Here is a 21,595-nt window from a genome sequence, read left to right as displayed (position 1 = left end):
CGGTGGCTGGTTCTTGTGTGTTAGGGGAAGGGCCCCACAGGTGCAGGGACTGCAGTTACAGGGAGCCCTAAGAAAACTCACTGGAAGTGGAAATGGGGGCCACAGATGACCTTCCAGTTTGTTGCCTTTCTTCGGTACATCCAGGGTCTTACCACCACTGACTGCTTCAAACAGCAACACAATCACTCATCCTTTCATTACTTTTCCCCTAAAGCAAACATATCAGCCTTTTGGTATTTTACAGGAAGTTATAAGTGCAAGCTAGAGATACTAGAGAATCCAGAGGAGAGGCCAAGATAACAGAGAGAAACGTTTTGAAATTCTTCAGTTACGATTGGATGCTTCTGTAGGCAGATTCCCTCCTCCCTTTTCATCTTTTATTTAGGCCACACAAGGAAAAACAAATGACTGTGGTTGTGTGTCATATAAGGACTAAGGTTGCTGCTTGGCATTTAAGTAGAAGTTCATATTATCCTTTATATTCCTTCATCTCAAGGGAATACTGTCTGCATGTTGTTTCAAAAAGTAGGGTGGTGCTCTATTTTAAAGAACAGACTGGATGATTTTGGAAGAGTTAGCTTGAGAAGGAGGGGGGAGGAATCCAAGATGGCAGAGGAGTAGGAGACCTTTGTTTTGTCTGGTCCCAGGAATTCAGCTAGATAGCTATCAAATCATTCTGAACACCTGCAAACTCCACTGGAGATCTAAGAAAAGGATTGCTGCAATTCTACAAATAGAAGAGCAACCACTCTCTGCTAGAGTGACAAGACAGAAAAACCCACCGCAAGAAAAGAGAACCAAGAGTCAGTACTGACTGCCAGGGATCCGATCAATATGAATATAAGTAAGATGTTGGAATTAGAGTTCAGAATAACGATCATAAAGATACTATCTGGGCTTGAAAAAAATACAGAAGACACTAGAGAATCCCTCGCTTGGATAAATAAAAGAACTAACATCTAACCAAGTCGAAATCACAAAGGTTATTAATAAGATGCGTTAAGAAATGGAAGCTCTAACTGCTAGGATAAATGAGGCAGAAGAGAGAATTAGCGATATAGAAGACAAAGTGATGGAGAATAAAGTAGCTGAGAAAAAAGGTAACTAACTACTGGATCATGAGGGGAGAATTCAAGAGACATGTGATGCCATATAGAGCGAAACAATATTAGAATAATTGGGATCCCAGAAGAAGAGGAAAAGGAGAGAGGCACTGAAGATATATTGGAACAAATTATAGCAGAAAGCTTCCCCAAGGAAGGAAAACAGGCATTCAAGTCCAGGAGGCACAGAGAATCCCCATCAAAATCAGTAAAAATCTGTCACCTCGGCATATGATAGTGAAACTTGAACATCTCAGAGACAAAGAAAAAATCCTGAAAGTGCTCAGGACAGGTTTGTAACCTACAAGGGTAGAAACATTAGACTGGCAGTGGATTTATCCACAGAGACCTGGCAGGCCAGAAAGGACTAGCATGATGTATTCAGGTTGCTAAGCGAGAAAAACATGCAGCCAAGAATACCATATCTAGCAAGGCTGTCATTCAAAATAGAAAGAGCTTCCAGGATGAACAAACTAAAAGAATTTGTGATCACTAAACCAGCCCTGCATGAAATATTAAAGGGGATCCTATAAGTGAAGAGAAACCCCAAAGTAACATAGAAAGGAACAGAGACAGTATATAGAAATAGTGACTTTATAGGTAATACAGTGTCACTAAATTCGTATCTTTCATTAGTTTACTCTGAATGGAAATGTGCTAAATGCCCCAATAAAAAGACACAGGGTATCAAATTGGTTAAAAGAGCAAGACACCCCCCCCCCAAAAAAAAGAAAAGAGCAAGACCCATTGAGATGCTGTGTGTAAGAGACTGATCGTAGACCCAAAGACACTTCCAGATTGAAAGTGAGGGGGTGGAAAACCATTTATAATGCTAATGGACATCAAAAGAAAGCTAGGGTAGCAATCCTTATATGAGACAAATTAGATTTTAAACCACACTGTAATAAGAGATGAAGAGGGACACTATATCATTAATTAAAGGGTCCAGCCAACAAAAAGATCTTAACAATTATACATATTTATGCCCCTAACATGGGAGTAGACAATTATATAAACTAATTAATAACAAAATTAAAGAAACACATTGGTAATAGGGGACTTTAACACCCCACTCACTTCAATCATAGATTGCAGATCAACAAGGAAACCAGGGCTTTGGATGACACAGTGGATCAGATGGACTTCACATATATTCAGAGCATCCATCCTAAAGCAACAGAATATACACATTCTTCTTGAGCGCACATGGAACATTCTCCAGAGTAGATCACATACTGGGTTAAAATCAGATCTCAACTGATCCCAAAAGATTGGGATAATTCCCTGCTTATTTACAGACCACAGTGATTTGAAACTTGAACTCCATCACAAAAGGAAATTTGGAAAGAACTCAAATACATGAAGGCTAAGCAGCATCCTACTAAAGAATGAATGGATCAACCAGGAAATTAAAGATGACTTAAAATTCATGGAAACAAATGAAAATGAACACACAACTGTTCAAAACCTTTGGGATGCAACAAAGGTGGTCCTAAGAGGAAAGTATACAGCAACACAAGCCTTTTTGAAGAAACAAGAAAGGTTCTAAATACGTAACTTTACACCTGAAGGAGCTGGAGAAAGAACAGCAAATAAAGCCTAAACCTAGCAGGAGAAGAGAAAACAAAGATTACAGCAGAAATCAATGAAATAGAAACCAAAAGAACAGTAGAACAGATCAACAAAAGTAGGACCTGGTTCTTTGAAAGAATTTGTAAGATCAATTAACCACTGGCCAGACTTACAAAAAAAAAAAAAAAAAAAAAAAGACAAAGGACCCAAATAAAATCATGAATGAAAGAGGAAAGATCACAACTAACACCTAAGAAATATATACAATTATTAGAACATATTATGAGCAATTAGATGCCAACAAATTAGATAATCTGGAAGAAATGAATGTGTTCCTAGAGATGTATAAACTATCAAAACTGGGAAAAAAAGAAATAGAAAATCTGAACAGACCTATAACCAGCAAGGAAATTGAATCAGTCATCAAAAGTCTGGGACCTCCAGGGCACTAGGTGGCTTCCCAGGGGATTTCTACCAAACATTTAAAGAATTAATATTTACTCTTCTGAAGTTGTTTCAGAAAAGTAAAAATGGAAGGAAAACTTCCAGACTCTTTCTGTGAAGTCAGCATTACCTTGAAACCAAAACCAAAGACCCCACCAAAAAGGAGGATTATAGACCAATATCCCTGATGAACATGGATGCAAAAATTCTCACCAAGATACTAGCCAGTAGGATCCAATAGTACATTAAGAGGATTACTCACCATGACCAAGTGCATCCCTGGGCTTCAAGAGTCGTTCAGCATCTGCAAATCAATGCAATACACTAATTAAAAGAAAGGACAAGAACTATATGATCCTCTCCATAGATGCAGAAAAAGCATTTGATGAAGTACAGCATTCTTTCTTGATTAAAACTCTCCAAAGTGTAGGGATAGAGGAAACATACCTCAATATCATAAAAGCCACGTACAAAAAGCCCGCAGTGAATATCATTCTCAGTGGGGGAAAACAGAGCTTTTCCCTTAACGTCAGCAACACAACAGGGGTGTTCACTCTCACCACTGCTGTTCAACACAGTACTGGGAGTCCTGGCCTCAGCAAGGAAATGGCATCTGAATTGGCAAAGAAGAAGTCAAACTCTTATTCTTTGTAGATGACATGATATTCTATGTGGAAAACCCAAAAAATTGCACCACAAAATTGCTAGAACTCACACAGGAATTCAGCAAGTGGCAGGATATGAAGTCAATGCACAGAAATCACATTTCTGTATACTAACAATGAGACTGAAGACAGAGAAATTAGGAACTTGATCCCATTTACAATTGCACCAAAAATTATAAGATACCTAGGAATAAACCTAACCAAAGAGGCAAAGGATCTATACCCAGAAAACAAGAGAACACTCATCAAAGAATTTAAGAGAGACACAAAGAGATGGAAAAATGTTCCATTCTCATGGATTGGAGGAATAAATATTGTTAAAATATCTATATACTTAGGCCAATCTATACATTCAATGCAATCCCTGTCAAAATACCATCAACTTATTTCACAGATCTGGAACAAATAATCCTAAAATTTGTGTGGAACCTGAGAAGCCCCCAAGTAGCCAAAGGAATGTTGAAAAAAATCAAAGCTGGTGGTATCACAATTCTGGACTTTACAAAGCTATAATCATCAAGACAGTATGGCACTGGCACCAAAATGGACACATAGATCAGTGGAACAGAAGAGAACCTGGAAATGGACCCTCAACTCTATGGTCAACTACTCTTCAATAAAGCAGGAACGAACATCCCCTGGAAAAAAGACAGTCTCTTCAATAAGTGGAGTTGAAAAAAATTGGACAGCCACACGCAGAAGAATGGAACCGGACCATTTCCTCACACCACACACTAAAGTACACTCAAGGGATGAAAGACCTAAATGTGAGAAACGGGCAGCAACCTGTTTGATCTCCACTCTTCTTGTTGGACATGTCTCCAAAGGAAAGGGAAACAAAGGCAAAAATGAGTTATTGGGACTTGATCAAGGTAAGCTTTTGCACAGCAAAGGAAACAGTTGACAAAACCAGAAGACAACGGACAGAATGGGAGAAGATAGTTGCAAAAGACGTCGGATAAAGGTGATCAAGTCTATAAAGAATTTACCAAACTCAACACCCAGTGAACAGATAATCCAGCCAAGACATGGGCAGAAGACATGAACAGACATTTCCCCAAAGGGACCTACACATGACCAACAGACACATGAGAGAATGTTCCACATCACTCAGCATCGGGGAAATACAGATCAAAACCACAACGAGATCCCACCTCACAGCAGTGAGAATGGCTAAAATGAACAAGTCAGGAAACGACAGATGTTGGGGAGGATGTGGAGAAGGGGAGCCTCTTACACTGTTGGTGGGAACATAAGCTGGCACAGCCACTCTGGACAACAGTGTGGAGGGGCCTCCAGAAGTTGAACATAGAGCTGCCCTACGACCCAGCAGCTGCACTGCTGGGGATTTACCCCAAAGATACAGATGTAGTGACCTGAAGGGGCACCTGCACCCCAATGTCCACAATAGCCAGACTATGGAAAGAGCCCAGATGGCCAAAGAGACGAATGGATAGAGGAGGTGATACACATACACACACACTGGAATGCTACTCAGGCATAAAAAAAAAAAAAAAAAAGAAATGTTGCCATTTGCAATGATGTGGTTGGAACTGGAGGGTATTTTGCTAAGCAGAGTAAGTCAATCAAGAAAAACAATGATAATCTTACTCATATGTCAAGTTTAAGAAACAAAACCGAGGATCATAAGGGAAGGGAGGGAAAAGATGAAATCAGAGAAGGAGACAAACCATAAGCGACTTAATCATAGGAAACAAACAGGGTCACTGGAGGGGCGGGGGGATGGGGTAGCTGGGTGATGGGCATAAGGGCAGGTGATGTGAGCACTGGGTGGTGGTCTGTGTAAGTGATGAATCACTGACCGACCTCTACCTCTGAAATTAATAATACACTCTATGTTAATTAATTGAATTTAAATAATAAATGAAGAGAGTTAAGTTTGAGATTGAGAGTTTGAGCTGTAGTGATGGAACAGCTGTACGGCGTGTCCTCGCCTTGTTTCTTGGGGGCCAAAGATCACAGAAAGACTCCCGGGGACTGGTGTCCGATTGTGACGTGAGAACAGGCTGGTAGTGGCAGCGCAGATGGTAGCCCGCTTTAAAAGAAGGAAAGAAAAGAAATCCTAAGCCTTGAGGGAATGAAGTAAAAATTGGAAAACTCTTGCCCGGAGTGATGTGGAAGAGCTGTATAGAGACAAAGACTCCATTTGTATTTAGTAAATATAAAATGTAAATTAAAGGTACATAGGAGTCACTTGTCAGTGGGCGGAAATTAAAATACATCTTCAGGTATAGAAATGCTACTTAACACTGAAGACAGCTGTGCTTTGAGTTCCTCTCCAGTGTTTGTGAGAAATTGCTTTTGTTTTTTTGAGGAGCACAGTTCAGAAGTATAGAAAAATGTTTGCGTTAAATAATCCAACTTTTCTGAACATTGATCAAGCCCATAACTCTGGCTTCATGGAGTCCTTTTTATTCTGATTCCTCAAGCTATAGCAGTGAAAGAGCCGGGAAGTTACTTTAAAAGATCACATGCTTTTTTGCCTCCTTTAAAATTTTCAGAAATTTTAAAATAGAAATGATTAGTGACTGGATTAAAGTTGGGGTTGAACTGAACACGTACAGTTGACCCTTGAACAACACGGGTTTGAGCGACACTTGTCCACTCATGTGCAGGTTTTTTTCAATGAAGTATTGTACTTTGTTTTGGTCTTGATTTTAATAATGTTTCTCCCACTTTGTTGTGATACAGTGTGTGACACACGTAACTCCAGAATGTGCGAGTTGACTGTTGATGTTATTGGTGAGGCTCTTAGTAGTTCCGTTTTGGGAGAGTCCGAAGTTACGCGTGGATTTTTGACTGGGGGGGGGTGTTGAAGGGCGACCTTGCTTTCCGAACTGCAGGGATCTTAAAGGTAAAGGCTGTGGACCCACAGGACAGAAGAGCAAGAGCTAGGAGTAGGGAGGGTGACGGCCGGGTTCAGTGATTAGAGGTCGGGGAGCTAGCGGGCCGGGTGCGGAGCTGGGGCTGGGGAAGCTGCGGGCCGTGCGCCCCGAGGGACGGTGGTTTCCAGCTAGGATTCGCCCCACACTCAAGCCCCGCTGTACGCACGACGGCGTCTTCTGGGGAAACTGCCGGGCGGTGTGCACCTGCTGTAGTCGCTTGTAAATCGATAAAGACCGTGTGGGGCGTAGGAGGCAGAGGGTGCAGCCCGAGGGGAGGAAATGCCAGGATGCTGAGGGAAGGTCGAGGTGACACAGGACTAAATTGCTGAAGTTCTGTCCACCCACAATGAAGACGCAGCAGTCGGAAGGGTGGGGTGGGAAGTGGGGGGAGGAGACGGCGCGGCGGTGTCCTGCGGAGGCACCGATTGGCGGGTTAAGCTGGCGTTTTCAAATAAAATTTTTTTTAAAAAGATTTAAATTGAAAAATAATACAGATGCAGTTATATGCAGCACCAGGGATTATCAAAAACACGTTGGGTGACATGGGTCAGACAGGAAAGGTCTCGTCAAATTAATCACGTAGTCCCGGTGGCGGCGGCCTGTGTGTGTGAGGGCAGGAGGAGGCCGGAGGAGGCCACAGGAGGCCGCAGGAGGCCGCAGGAGGCCACGGAGGAGGCCAGGGAGGAGGCCCGCTGACCGCCCGGGGGCCGGTTACTTGGGGCTTTACTCGGGAGAATTCAAGCTGTGAACGTTTAGGACGCCCCGCGCGTTCTTTACGTAGGTCGTACTTAATAGACCGTGGCCCCCAGATGATAGCACAGGTGACTGCGAGTAGATCAGTGACCCGTGACTGTCCTCTGTGGATTCAGGGCCTTGGGAAAGCCATGTGCAGAAAATTGTATTCATTTGGTACTTAATACTTTCTAGAATAGACCGACAGCTAAGCCCATATTTGGATCTTGAGGATAATTTCTGTGCCCACATCCAGGTATCCCTTAACATTAGGCTGAGAGAGTAGCGGCGGTGGCCGGCTGCACAGTGGGCCAGACCCTCCCACGCCTGCTCTGGGCCTTTGGGCTTTAGAACAGTGTTTTACATCTTTAAAGTGTTAAGAGCGTGGGAGAAGAACATGCGAGAGGAATGGTGCGTGGCCCGCAAACCTGAAGCACGGCCTGGCCCTTCACGTTTGCCACCCGCTGTCCTAGGACACGAGGAAATGCCTGTTCTCCCGGGAGAAAGAAGCCGTGAGAATTCTCGAGGCACTGCAGGTTAAAAACAGCCAAACAAGCAAGCTTCTGAAAATAAATTAATGTGTATATTTTTTGGTCAAGAGGGTGAGACTAGTAAAAAGGAGTTTTCAAATACGGTTAAGCTTGATTTGTTCGTGTCTGTTGCAGGTTGTAGGCGGCCTAGACATCCACAAAAAGATGGTGGTAGATGTGTGACTCTTTTTTAAAGAGTACCACCCAACACTTTTGCTTTCTTCTCCATCTCTGAAGATCTGCTCAAGACGTCCAGCAATGCTCTCTGTGTATTTAAATGGAAGTATTTTTCTCTGTGAAGCCACATTTTCCAACACGAGCCTCATGAAGCCAACTAAGTGTTATTGAACTCTTGTTCTCTCAATAACTCAGTGTAGCACTTTAAAGTCTGAAGGACAGCAGCATGGAAAGAGCATATCAATGTGGTGAAGAAAGGGAAGGGGTTGGCTTTTTAATTTATTTTCTTCATCTTTTATAACAAGAAAGTATCTATATATACATATGTAAATATTTATATATAGATATATGTAGCTTTCTATATGTGTAGTAGGTTGGCTTTAATTTAATCTACTTGATTCAGAAACAAAACGATAGAGTACAAAAGTGCCAAGCAGAACATAAAACATCCTTACTTTTATTTCACACAGTTTTATATATAGATAGAAAACTGTACAATTTGAGCCGGGTGTTAGGCCAGCTATCTTCCTTTTCCTGTGCTTTCTCCTTTGAGAGATTGACAAAGCATTTGTTAACGTCCTCTATTATTTACCTTAATTGCATTTTTGTATCAAAGGAGTTTGTAATTTTATTTATACCTATGAATATATATTGCCAGGGACTGTGTCTCATTGCTGAGCAGCTTCTATCACCTCTGCTTGAGGAGAAAGGGTAGTGCAGTGCCGCTGCCAAGAGCTCCTCCTGGTGTCCTCCGGGAACTGCACAAAGCTTGTGGCTGCTTCCTTGTTGTTTCTTGACTAGGAGCCATCTCCACGTTCAGTGACCGTCCCTGAGTCCGCGTACGTCACGAGCTGTGGAAAGGCCAGAAGCCGTCCGAGGCGATCACTGTTTCCCTTAGACGTTTAATGATACCCGAAGCAATCCTGGAACGGCTTAGGATAGCCGTTCGTTAGTGAGTACGCGGGTAAACGGTTTGTCACCACACCTCCCTCTGAACCATAAACCCCCTCCTGTCTCAGAAGACTTGCAGCTCCTCTCAAAAACTAGTGATGTGTGCATGTTTGTATCTAATGCTCACATACATTTGTGACCTAAACGGAAGACGTCTTACTGAGCTAAACGCCGCCGAAGAGCAGCAGTCTTCCCCAGATTTGCACCTCTTGAACTTCTTTACCACGAGGCATAGAGTGCATGACGGTTTTTTCTTGATTTGCCCATATCTGTAATGGATGCTAACTTACTGAACGTGTGATATAAAAGTAGCTGATCATGTCCCACCACTTGATATTATCCCTTCCCTTTTCTGCAAAGGTACTATTGGCTGGAAGAAAACATTGTGGTTAGCTTTCTAGGAAAGTAGTCTTCCCCTGTATAGTTTTTCTAGAAAAAACGGTTTTGTAATCGTAAGTGGAAAAGGGCAGGTTCAGTCAAGGTGAGTGAATCTTCAGTTGGGCACCTGCCTGCCATCGCTGTTCCTTCAACTGAGTGCTGCACATCATGGGCTCTGTCTGTGAGAGAAAAATCCCGGTGCTTGGTGTCCTTGCATGACATGGAGTTTTGCATGTAGATCAATTTAAAATGTACCTCTTGTTTACATAATTTGCATAATTTTAAAAGATAATGTTGCCAAACTTTGGAAATGTTAATGTTCAAACTGAAAATCTCCACTACATGTAACTTTCTTCCTCTGGATCAGTACGTGGCTTATAATCCCAGCCAGTGGTTTGATCTGTTCCAGTGTCAACGGCCATGTGCTCTGCTTCAAGGGGGAACTAGTCTTTTGTGAATTTTTTGTACATAAGTATTTGTTACAGATATTTTAGCAAATGCTTTCTATTTCTCTTGCTTGTGCATATCTTGGCTGGCGTTACAGAAAAATAGTGCAAACATTATTTCCTTACTGGGGAATGAGGGGTTTTTTTCCTTCCCTTTTTTTTTTTTTTTTTTAGTGTGGGTGGGGGAGGGGTTTATGTTGAATGTTTAGTTTTTCTTCTGCATGAAACATCATGTTGTGGGATCTTTAGAAAACTTCATACTGTATGAATAAGAAAATAAAATATTTGAAACTTGCTCGAGTGTTCACAGTGGTCTTTGCTGGGCTTCCACAGCCATTTGATCGTGTCTTTGGTTTTTTGGGGGTTTTTTTTGTGTGTGTGTGTCTTTGTTCACTTGGTAGTCGTTTGCCCTTCTCTCAGATAAATGGATGTTCGGTATCTGACTAGAAGAACCTGCTTTATCCCTGGTTGAAGCCACAGCACTAGGAGCACCCACCAGGCCGCCCCCCACTGCTCCTCTGTGGCATCTGCAGCTCCGGGCCTCCCTGCTGTCTCCCCACCAGGCCCACAGCTGCCGCCAGCAGGGCCGCCCCACCAGACACCCCTGCACCCGCCTCTCCTCCTCACCTTCCTCCACAGCATGTTCCCTCCGTGACAGGACGTACCTCGGCATCCTGCACATTTGTCTTCCCTGGTTATTGAAATAAGAACTCAGCAGGGGCAGTGACTGTTCTGTCCCCTGTTCACAGGCAGCCTCATGGTGGAGGCTACCTCGCTCTCCGCGCTCGCTTGTTACCGAGCAGAGTATTCGGATGGGCAGCCCCAGGTCAGCAAACTCTTGCGCCTGTAGGACATTGTGGTTTTCTTGGTAAAAACATTCTTTTACCGTATCTCCCCTTCACCCAAACATTGGTTAAGGTCTGGCTACTTTCACTAAGTGCTTATTTGAAAAATAAAATTCTTACATCAACCTTGTGATGTAATCTTTAATTTTATAAACTACAAAATAGATCAACCTTCCTTTGTTCGCAAGTGATTTCCTAACTTGCTTCTAAAAAACCCACATGCCACCTATATTAAGGGTCATGATTCAGAGCGATTTTGTGAGCTGATTGTTTAATTACACTCCATAGACAAGAAATGTTTATAAAAAGTTACAAATTCATAAATAAATTCATATAGGACAGTTTAAACAAGGTTCCCTCCAATAAGAGCATTACTATGCAAATATTTTATTTAAAATGAAGTGATAAATTATGATGTATAATTATGGTATTAAATTCAGATACGGGAAGTATCTTCAAGTTGCTGCATTATCAAACCTTTCCTTTCTGCTGATGCTTCTGGCTGAGAACGGAAGAAGCGATGGAGGCTGCAAGTGACTAAAAAGTTCTTCACGTGGTTTCCTGTGACCACAGGCAGAGGGCAAGCGCTTTTATTTACTCGAGTCCAAAGACAAGGTAAGCCTCTGATTTGAAATCAGAATCGATCTGCTGCTCTGCTAGCCACGGCTCGGATATTGCCGTAAACCTTTGATGGAGGATTTCCTGCAGAGGAAAATAAACACACCTGTGTCAATACACTCACGGATACAGAAGACACACGGAAAGCCATCTGCAACTCTAAGAACGCACACTTTCCAGCGGAACGCTCTTAACAAAAGAACCATAAACCATACCCAATATATACTCTAAAAATATTTTAAATCCTAAGGGTCAAAGGCACTGAGTTATCTAAATATTTCACAAGGAAGCTGGTCAGTTAGATCTGGGCACTGGTGGAAAATCCCATTTCGAGTGAGCTCCTACAATCCTGTAACTCTTAAGCAGAAGTTGCTGGCTTTGCTGCACAGTTTGAAAATAGGACCGGGGCGCTCGGCTGGCTGAGTGAGCATCGGACTTGGTTTTGGCTGTGGCCCCAATCCCAGGGTCGTCAGATTGAGCTGTGAGTTGGGTCTCTGCGCTCAGTGCCGAGTCTGCTTAGGACTGCCCTCCACACCCCCTTCACCCACGGACTCATGCTTGTTCGCTCAAATCTTTAAAAAAAAAAAAAAAAAAAAAGGCAAAGTGCATCTATTAGGTTGACTTGTGATCAGCAGCTCCCTTTTTGTTGGAACCTAAAACACAATGCCTGCCTGCTATTCTGGAATGGCTTTTCGTGGCACCTCAGGTGAAAGCAGCAAACATTTAAGCAACATAACCCAATAAACCTTTTTCCAGCAAACTGATGGAATCCAAGCAAAAATACTTCAGACCCACATTTGCCAACCCCTCTGTTTCTACTTGTAATCTTTAACATCATCCTTAACCTGAACTGATTTGCAAATGTGGTTTGAGTTCTAAATCCCCTAGATTCTTTCCAGAGAAAACCGCCAAGGAATAAATTATTCTTACCCAGGATGAGGTTGCAAATGGCAGTTCTTGCCATCTTGATGTTTTGGAAAGAGCCAAGGATGTGAACTTTCCTGCAAAAGAGAATGTGAGATGAGTGAGCAACATAAAAGCATTTCCTGAACTAAATCCCATAATCCAGAAACCCTGGAAAATCATTAGATACAGATCCCTTAAAAAAAAAAAAAAGGTGGTAATGGTCGCACAACTCTAAATACACTAAAAATCACTCTGAAGAAGTCTGTGGTATGTAAATTACATCCCAATAAGAATTAGGAGAGACATAAAATTTAAGAAGCCAAGAATTTTGAGATTCTTGACTAATAATAGCTACCATCAAGGGAGTGCTTCTTATGGGCCAGGGCTTTATGTGTTCCCGCTGAATCCGCGCGAGCGTCGTGAAGGTAGATGGTATTCCCGTTTTATAAATGAGGAAAGAAATTTACAAGAAATAAAGATCTGCCTCATTCTACACTGGCAGAGCTGTCATCGAGAACCCAGCAGAGTCCCCCTGTACTTCATTAAAACATTTGGATTTCAACTGCACAGCTTTCTATAGGTCATCTAACTTTCTTCACCACTCAGGATCATCCAGGCCCAATGGAAACTTCTGGCTGACTCAAGAGGGACAATATAGTATTTTGCCATTTTGAGACCATCTTCCAAAATGTCAGTAAACAGACACCAAAACTGGCAGTGGGAACATCAAGCAGAACCCTCCCACCCAGATGGGCCCAGGCATTTCTGAAAGTGGGGGTAAAAATGACACAATCTGTTCAAGATGATGCCTAGACCTTCTCCACTGTAACTGGCAAAATTACCGACATGGGGGGAGCCCCCCAACTATTAGGTGTTGCTCCCTGGGAAAGGTAAAAGATGTGGTGCCTGGACCAGGACTACCAGGTATAGCTGAGGTACAGATGCCACGTTACAAACAGGCAATGTCAAGCAAATTTTTGCACACTTAATTGAGACCTCCCAACTATCTTCCATAACTGGGCTTCAAAGTCTGGCAGCAAAGAGCCTGGAGAATGCTTCTCTGGGGGAACCTGACCTGCTCAATAATAAAGACGGAAAGATCCACCAGGGCTCCCTGAAGAACAGCCTGGCGATCGGTATGTAAGTGAAGCCTACATTCAGCCAGCATCCTCCCCCTGCCCCCGGGATGCCCGGAGACCAGGTCTTCTAGTCTGCTCTCAGCTGCCTCACCCCTGAACGTGCGGCACACCCTGAGGATCACCAGGATCTGAGATCATCTACTACAAAAAAAAAAAAAAAAAAAAAGAGGCTACAGCCAGCTAGGTGAAGAAAGAGAAACGGACACTACCAGGAGAAAAGAATGAAAACGGCAAAGACCAGAAAATCCAGTCGGTAAGGCTGAGAGAAGCTATTTTCATGTGAATCAAGGGCACGGTGTTAAGAAAACTAAAAGGATTAGAAGACAGAGTTACAGAAAGGAATCAGAGACAGGATGAGGGAAGAAAAAGGGAAACCAAAGCAGTTCAAGAAAATTTCTAAGAATTATAGAAAATGAGTTTCTAGTTTGAAAGGGCCCAGTAAGAGAAATAAAAATAGACCCACGCTCACACACAGCACTATGAAATTTCAGACATAATACAACTGCCAGCTAGTTCGCTCAAAGAATCAGGTATCAAGATGGCACTGGCCCTCTTAGTAGCAACACTGAAAGCTGGGCTACAGCAACGTCTTCAAAAATTCTGAACAGATGGGATTTATATAACAGAGCTCTATGGCTGGCCAGGAGAGAGGACATCTTTGGAACGAGAAGTTCTCAAAACACATTCTTCCTAAGCTGAGCTAGCTCCTCGACTACATACGGCATCAAAATAAGGAGTCCGGGGGGGGGGGGGGGGGGGGGGGAGTGCGCAAAGGGAATGCAGGGTTGGTCAAACAGCACAAGCTTCCAGTTACAAAATAAGTGAAGCCCTGGGGATGTGATGTACAGCACGTCTAGTAGAGTCTACATAATGGAAAGGTGCTAAGAGTAAACCTTAAGTTTTCACACAAGAAAAAACAAATTTGTAACTGTGGTGATGGATGTTAGCCAGAGTTTGCAATATATACAAATATCAAATCAGAAAAGAAAAACAAAAAACACCATAAGGAGCACTTGGGAAAAAGAATCCAACAACCAAGGGATTCAAACAGCAAAAGGTGAGAGGAAACCCAGGATGCCAAGTGGGTGCCAGGCAGAGAGGGCAGCAGTGTTTCTGAGAAAAAAGGCTCCAGGTGAGATTTCTCCAACGTTTGATGCATCTGGAAACACCAAGAGGATAGAACAACATACAGCTTTTTAATGAGTTTTACTGATAGATAATTAGCACACAGATAAAGAAGACTTTTCTTTAAAGATTTTATTTACTTATTTGAGTGAGAGAGAGCGCAAGCACGTGCAAGAGAGGGAACCTGGGCAGGGGGAGAAGCAGGCTCCCCAGAGCAGGGAGCACAATGTGGCGCTCAGTCCCGGGACTCCAGGATCATGACCTGAGCTAAAGGCAGACGCTTAACCGATGGAGCCACCCCTGCGGCCCAAGATTTATCTATTCAAGTGAAAACAAGGTGGTAAAGGACAAAGTGATCACAGTTACCACTTGGCCCAGCTGGTGATACGCTGAGCACTGACTGCCCAGGTAATACTCAATGTCGGTCTTAACAAAACCCACAAGGTACTGGAGAACGCAGGGAGGGCTAAGTACACTGGGTGCTTTAAGGGCTGAGTAGTTGGGGTAGAGGTGGGAGGAGAGATGAAAAAAACCTAAATTTTCAAGTTTCATAGTAGAACGTCAACAGTTAATCTGAAAAAACAAGACGCTGGTATATAAACAAGGTATTTGAAAATATGGATATATAATTTTTAAAAGTTAGCTAAAAGAGTTGAAATTAGTTACTTTGAGGAAGAGGAAATGGGAGTAGGTGGTACAAATGTGGGGCTTGCTAAGTACATGAACGTGTCATTTCAATAAAAATTCTTGACAATAGCAGAGGAAAGATGAGGAAACAGCGAGCATACGTAAGTGTGAGTAGTTTTGCTGCTGAAACCACCAAAGTGATAGGGCGGTGGCTGGAATGGAGGTCTCAGGACCCACAAGTAACATGACTTCCCATCTGATGCACTGAATTTATTTGGAATAGTCTCCTGCTCGCATCGTACTGTATTTTACCAGGTTATCAGCAACTCATCAAAAACAACACTTACAGGTGCCTGTGAGTCCGTGTCATGGTCACAGCGTAATCAGGAAGTTGCTGAACATGTGGATTTCAAATTAGCTTATTTATACCACACACTCCATTTCAAGTAGTGTGTGACTCAGTTTGTAACTTGGTAATAGCACCATTATTCTTAGTGGCCCCAAACTGCAAACAGCCCAAACCTCCATCCACTGGGAATGGATGAACAAAATGCAGACCTCACGCCAGTACTTGGCTTGTAAGAATTGCTGACCTTCCCAAGGAACGGAGATGCTAATTAAAGCAAGCCATACACCAAAGACTGCATCCTACTGTGCACTTCATTTATACACATTTCTAGAAAAGGCAAAACCATGACAGAAGGTGGAGGAGTGATGGGGTTGAGGTGGGATCACAGACCGGCCTATACATCTGCCTGAAACTGAAACAGGTAATGTGGTTTGTATGTACATCACGCTGCAGTAAAGCGTTAAAAAAGCTAGTTCAGGGGATCTCTGGGTGGCGCAGCGGTTTGGCGCCTGCCTTTGGCCCAGGGCGCAATCCTGGAGACCCGAGATCGAATCCCACATCGGGCTCCTGGTGCATGGAGCCTGCTTCTCCCTCTGCCTATGTCTCTGCCTCTCTCTCTCTGTGTGTGTGACTATCATAAAAAAAAAAAAAAAAAAAAAAAGCTAGTTCAACTAGTTAATTTTACATTAACACTCATCAATATACTTAAAGTTTTAAACTTCATAGGACCCATAATTTGCTTAGTGCATCAGTTACATTTTTAAATCCTCAAAAGTCTCTAGGGCAACATATGATACTTTCTAATGAGGTGTGGATTTCAAAATATTTTAATTTCTAGTTCAAAACAAGCTCTCCTCATGGCTGCATACTCCCAACTCCAGGCTCGCCTTGCAAGGACCAAGGTTACAATAAGCCTGTCTTGCAGGAAGAGGGCTGTCAACGTGGTGGTGTGGTTAACCCTCCACTGTAAACCAGAGTCCAAAACTTAGGTTCTAAGAAACGGTGAGCCCGAGTTTAGAACAAACATAGTAGGATTCTAAATAAAATGATTTCTGGGTTTAGTAGCGGGCAGGTCCCTCCTCCTGTCAGTCAACTGCTTCGTTTCAACTTGGCGGCATTATATAACCTCCGCACCATCTGCCAGGAGCCCCGACCTGGCACCGCAGCAGCTGCAGCCCCGCCGGGGCTAATCCCAGCTTGACTTCCTGCACCCTGACTTTAAGCCTGGCTCCTCTCCTTTCCGTTCATATAGAGCTGCTCTCTAGCTTTTCACCTAACGTGCAATACTCACCATCCTCCCGTGAAAAGCCTTTACATAGAATTTAAAAATATTTATTAAATTATGCACATGTATTTCTTTCTTTACAAGGAAAGTCACAATGGCATTTAAAACACCCACTCCTTGCTCTCTCCTACTGATGTACCGGTCCCCTTGGATACTATTTAAATCTTCACCTGTCATGTAACTTCTTTTAATAGTAATTATAAACATTTCCTTTGCTTTTCTGAAGATTCTATTTATTTGAGACAGAGAGAGAGAGCACGAAGAAGGGAGGGGCAGAAGGAGAAGCAGGCTCCCTGCTGAGCAGGGAACCCGGAGCAAGACTCGATCCCAGGGCCCCTGGACGGCGACCTGAGCAGAAGGCAGATCAACCGACTGAGCCACCCAGGCGCCCCTGATCATTTCCTTTATTGCTGAGAAAAAAAGCTTAATTCCTGAGATTTTTCTCAACTCAATCTGCTTCCAAAGTAACTGTGTATTTCATCCGGAACTGCACACTGGCAAAGAGTCAGTGGCAACATTATGCACGAAATCCAATTTTTATGACTCCTTGAAGCCAGCAAAAGATCACATATAAATCATGACAATAATATTCTCAAGACCAGATACTTACACATCAGCCAAAACTATCCGTGTCCGTGTCACATTCTCTATGGTGAACTTGGTTTTTCCTCCTTTGCCAGCAATTCTTCCTATTGCCCTGGACAGGTGGTCTCCCTTTAGGGGCTTCACTAAATGAGAGAAGCAAGACCTGAGGAGGCAAGCGACTTCAGCACGCCACCCACTCCATAATGAAGTTTAATCACTAACTGAATTAACCCTCCTAAAACACAGAAAAAAATTGTTTTGAACCTGCCGATAATACAGGTCAACTGATGCCATGAGAAAGCTAAGAGTCTCCTACAACACAAAGTCAGCAGTACCAAAGTACAACAGTTAAGGGAAAAACACCACCCCAGACTCACCATCTGTAATTTCAAAAGACTCTAGGAAGAGATCATCCAACCTAATGAGGGCAAGCGCGTCCTACAACATAAAAATTAAAGCTGTGAAGTCCTTCTGTTTACATACCTGAGAATAACTGTTAAAATTCACCAGACCCAGAAGACTCAAAAAATATTTTTTTAAAAAGCTCAAACCCATTGAAATGTTCATATTAAGTGTTTTTAAGCACCCAATTCAAATGTCACAAAGTCACTCACCTCCACCTGAAACCCAAGAATAAAGGCTTTCACAAAATCAGCTGCTTTTGTTAGAGCACTAACATCCTTGGTTTCTTTACAAGTCTGTTAAAAAAAAAAAAAAAAAACACCTATTAAGACCAGAGGTGAAAATATCATAATAAAACACCAGGGCAGACTTTCCTCATTATTAAAATTTCCTTAACCACCATCCTTCCCCAGTATATCCTCTATGACCCAGTTTTTGGTGAGATAAGCAGTGTTGAATTTGCACAATGCAATGCTCCCAGCTCCAGAGTTGGGTAGTTCCATCTGAAGACTACACCCCACGACCCATGGGACTCGGGGGCCAACGGCAGGATTCCTCTGGCAGCCCAGTGGCCCACACTCAGGGCCCCCCTGGGAGTGCTGATCTCCTCTCCTGACTTCAATCACCGTCATACGCCCATGTTTCCCAAAGCACTAACTGCGGGACCCACTACCATGAATGGTGTAAGCAGGAATCTCGTCCTTAAAGGCTTTATTAGATACCTGCAGAAATAGCTGCTACTCGTAAAATCCCCACCACTCACAATGACACACGACGCAAAGGTGCCTTACGCACAACAGCTCTAGTCTCCATGACAACACTGAATATTAAGTAACATAAACCCCTTTTTATTTGAGGAAACTAAAGTACTAAAATGTGAAAAAGGCAGAATTCTGACACAGGTCTGATTCCAAAACCGTCATCTCCATTCTCCGATGTAGTTGAGGAGACCAAATATTTGAGAAATTTCAAACTACCCGAGGTTGTGTAATGCACACCTCAAACCAGCTCCCAGCTCCCATCCCGTCTGTGAGTGACCCTGGGCAAGTCCCACAGATGCTCTGGGTCTTAGGTTTCCTCACTGGTAAAATAAAAGGGTCCGCGTGGGGGGTCCTGAAGGTCCCCCAGCATCAAGGCTCACTTGTTAGTGAAGGACCTTGATGAACATACTCCTTTGACTCTCAGTTTGCTCACATCTAGAGGCCGCAGGGCTGTGCATGCGAAGCACCCCGTGTGCCTGGCAGCTGGCTGTACCGACGGGTGTGAGTGGAATCCAGACTGACGCCTCTGCAACAGGTCCTAAGACAGCCAAGCACAGTCTGAAGAGGTGACTGGAACACGGGCCCATCCCAAGGGCAAGAGCACTGGAGCTGGACTCTGAGATGACAGGAGTTGAGGCCGCAAAGGAATAGAGTATGGGGGAGAAGGCCTGCTCCCGGCGGCAAAGTCCCCCACAGGTGGGGACCCGGAAATGCTCAAAGAGCTGGTGACATGAACCTGGGACTTAGATTCCTACTTACAAAGGCAAGGTCATTCAAAAAGCCAACTCTTACCCTTGAGAGGTTTTGAAGATACTCGGGGTGAAAGCTGTGTGGTCCAGGAAAAGTAACCCGCACCAGCACGGGGGAGGGGGGGGAGTTCAAAGCAATGAAGCAAGGGAAACCTCTGCGGAAACAAGCCGTTCTGGCACAAAAGGACAAGGACCTGCACAAAGAGGAGTTCTGCTGCCAACCTCTAGATTTTAAACCTTACCAACTACTTAAAGCAGTGCCTCTGCTTTATTCCATCATTCTAGTTCAGCAGAGAGGAGTCTACAGCGGTCCTGAAGATGCTGGGTGGCTCAGCGGTTGAGTGTCCGCCTTCAGCCCAGGGCATGACCCCAGGGTCCTGGGATCGAGTCCCGCATCAGGCTCCCTGCATGGAGCCTGCTTCTCCCTCTGCCTGTGTCTCTGCCTCTCTTTCTGTGTGTGTGTCTCATGAATAAATAAAATCTTAAAAAATGGAAAGTATAATTTTGGTCATTGATTCTGATATAAAACTGGTGCCCAGAAAAGGAAGCCCAAAGTCGATGACCTTCCCTAGCTTCTGAGCTGACGCCATGGAAGGCAGGTACGTGCGTGTGTCCCTTACACGCTCCTTCCTGTGTAGGACACAACCCCTTTACCCAGCCTGTCTCCTTTCAAGGCAGAACATCATCAAGATACACGCACAGGCATCGTCAGTATTTTGGTAGGACCCTGGATGCATCTGATGGATTCAACGAATATTTTTTCTTTTTTTAAGATTCATTTATTCCTGAGACACACACACACACACAGAGAGGCAGAGACCCAGGCAGAAGGAGAAGCAGGTGCACACAGGGAGCCCAATGCCAACTTGATTTGGGGACCCGGGGTCACGCCCTGGGATGCAGGCGGCGCGCTGCCAGCCCGATCCAACGACTACTTGTGTTGAATGCATGCAGATTTTTAAGACTCGTCTGTGTGGCCATTTAACAAAACAGATCCCCGTTAAAGAAAGTCTATTGGGATCCCCGGGTGGCGCAGCAGGTTTAGCACCTGCCTTTGGCCCAGGGTGCGATCCTGGAGACCCGGGATCGAATCCCACATCGGGCTCCTGGTGCATGGAGCCTGCTTCTCCCTCTGCCTATGTCTCTGCTCTCTGCCTCTCTCTCTCTGTGTGTGACTACCGTAAATAAATAAAAAAATAATAAAATAAAAATTAAAAAAAAAGAAAGTCTATTCACGCCTTCTCACCCCCTCACCCCTCCCCTCACCTCCCCCCCCCCCCCTCAGGAGAGCGACAGACCCCAACACACTTGGGAACATTTGGGAACCGGCTGACATCCTCCTTACCCTAATTTCCACATTCCTCGACTTCAGGTTAAACCGTATCTGAAGCCCCAGGTGCTCTACGATGGGAGTGAATATCTTCATCCAGTTCTCTTTTAAGGGCGTGTACCTGTTGGCCGGGACGGCAATCTTCCTGGTTTCTTCTTTCCCACCCTATGATAAAGGACACGCAGGTCAGGAGCTGCCCCAGGTCAGGGGGCCGCAGGTGCAACCGTGAGCGAGCCGTCCTTCCTCAGGACGCTTGGGCTCGACGGATCAAAACTCCCTCGCGGAGAGCCCCAGCTTTGAGGACTTCGCTAAAGATGCCCGGGGGGATGCGGGGGGCGGGGCCACGACGCGAGGGGCGGAGCTAGTCCGGAAGGGGCGGGGCCACGAGGCGAAGGGGCGGGGCGATGGGAGGGCGGGGCGGGCTCAGCGGCTTAGCGCCGCCTTCCGCCCAGGGCGTGACCCCAGGTCCCGGGTTCGAGTCCCGCGTCGGGCTCCCCGCAGGGCGCCTGCTTCTCCCTCCGCCAGTGTCTCTCATGAATAAGCAAAACCTTAAGGACTTCCCTCGGGACCATCCCCGCAGCTCCAGCAGCACCCGCAGGCCCCGGCCCCGCCGCGCGGTCCCCGCTAGTACCAGGACTCCATCCCCGGCGAGGGGCGGGAATACGGGCCTCTTCGCGGGCCGGGCCTCCTCCGTGTCCATGCGGCCCGCGTCCGCGCCCTCGCGCGCCGCCGACAGCCGCTCAGCCCGCCGTTTCCTCGCCCGCCGAGCACCCCTGCGGGCGACCGGGGTGAAGCCGTCCCCGGCCGCCGCGCTCTGGGCGTCCATCTCCGTCTCCATCCCCGCGGAGCTCCGGCGCCAACATGTGCTTCCGGCCCCGACGCTGGCGCCGCTGCTCTGCGCAGGCGCACGTCGCGGGGGGGGGGCTGCGTCGGCCCAGCAGCCCCAGGGCCCCGCCCCGTGCCCTCGGGG

At 44.9% G+C, this 21,595-nt stretch overlaps 2 protein-coding genes across 2 annotated transcripts in view; one reads left to right on the top strand and one right to left on the bottom strand.

The window, feature by feature from the left end:
- PPP3R1 (protein phosphatase 3 regulatory subunit B, alpha) overlaps positions 1-10,199 on the top strand; it is a 60,842-nt gene extending 50,643 nt beyond the window's left edge. The window contains exon 6 of the mRNA XM_041755043.1: positions 8,088-10,199. Coding sequence (XP_041610977.1) covers positions 8,088-8,135 — 48 coding nt within the window. The 3' untranslated portion in view covers positions 8,136-10,199. The remainder of the gene's footprint in view (positions 1-8,087) is intronic.
- A 921-nt stretch (positions 10,200-11,120) lies between these two features.
- PNO1 (partner of NOB1 homolog) lies at positions 11,121-21,518 on the bottom strand. Its single transcript, XM_041755042.1, has 7 exons — positions 21,257-21,518; positions 20,641-20,790; positions 17,998-18,081; positions 17,761-17,821; positions 17,409-17,526; positions 12,298-12,368; positions 11,121-11,451 (listed from the first exon to the last, which is right to left on the bottom strand). The coding sequence occupies exons 1-7, from the start codon at positions 21,461-21,463 to the stop codon at positions 11,384-11,386; spliced, it is 759 nt and encodes a 252-aa protein (XP_041610976.1). The 5' UTR covers positions 21,464-21,518; the 3' UTR covers positions 11,121-11,383.
- Between the last annotated feature and the right edge of the window lie 77 nt (positions 21,519-21,595).

Source organism: Vulpes lagopus, chromosome 5 (assembly GCF_018345385.1).
Source record: "Vulpes lagopus strain Blue_001 chromosome 5, ASM1834538v1, whole genome shotgun sequence".
Lineage (NCBI taxonomy): Eukaryota > Metazoa > Chordata > Mammalia > Carnivora > Canidae > Vulpes > Vulpes lagopus.
Note: the sequence above shows the minus strand (reverse complement) of the source record. Positions and strands in the feature narration are given on the sequence as shown.

Bases quoted from the DNA above. Each gene is read 5' to 3' on its own strand.
- PNO1 (XM_041755042.1), bottom strand. From the start codon at position 21,463: ATGGAGACGGAGATGGACGCCCAGAGCGCGGCGGCCGGGGACGGCTTC. The intron at 18,082-20,640 runs GTAAGGAGGATG...TTTTTTTAACAG, and splicing joins CGAGGAATGTGGAAATTAGG to ACTTGTAAAGAAACCAAGGA. The intron at 12,369-17,408 runs GTAAGTATCTGG...TCTCTTTTGCAG, and splicing joins CGGATAGTTTTGGCTGATGT to GAAAGTTCACATCCTTGGCT.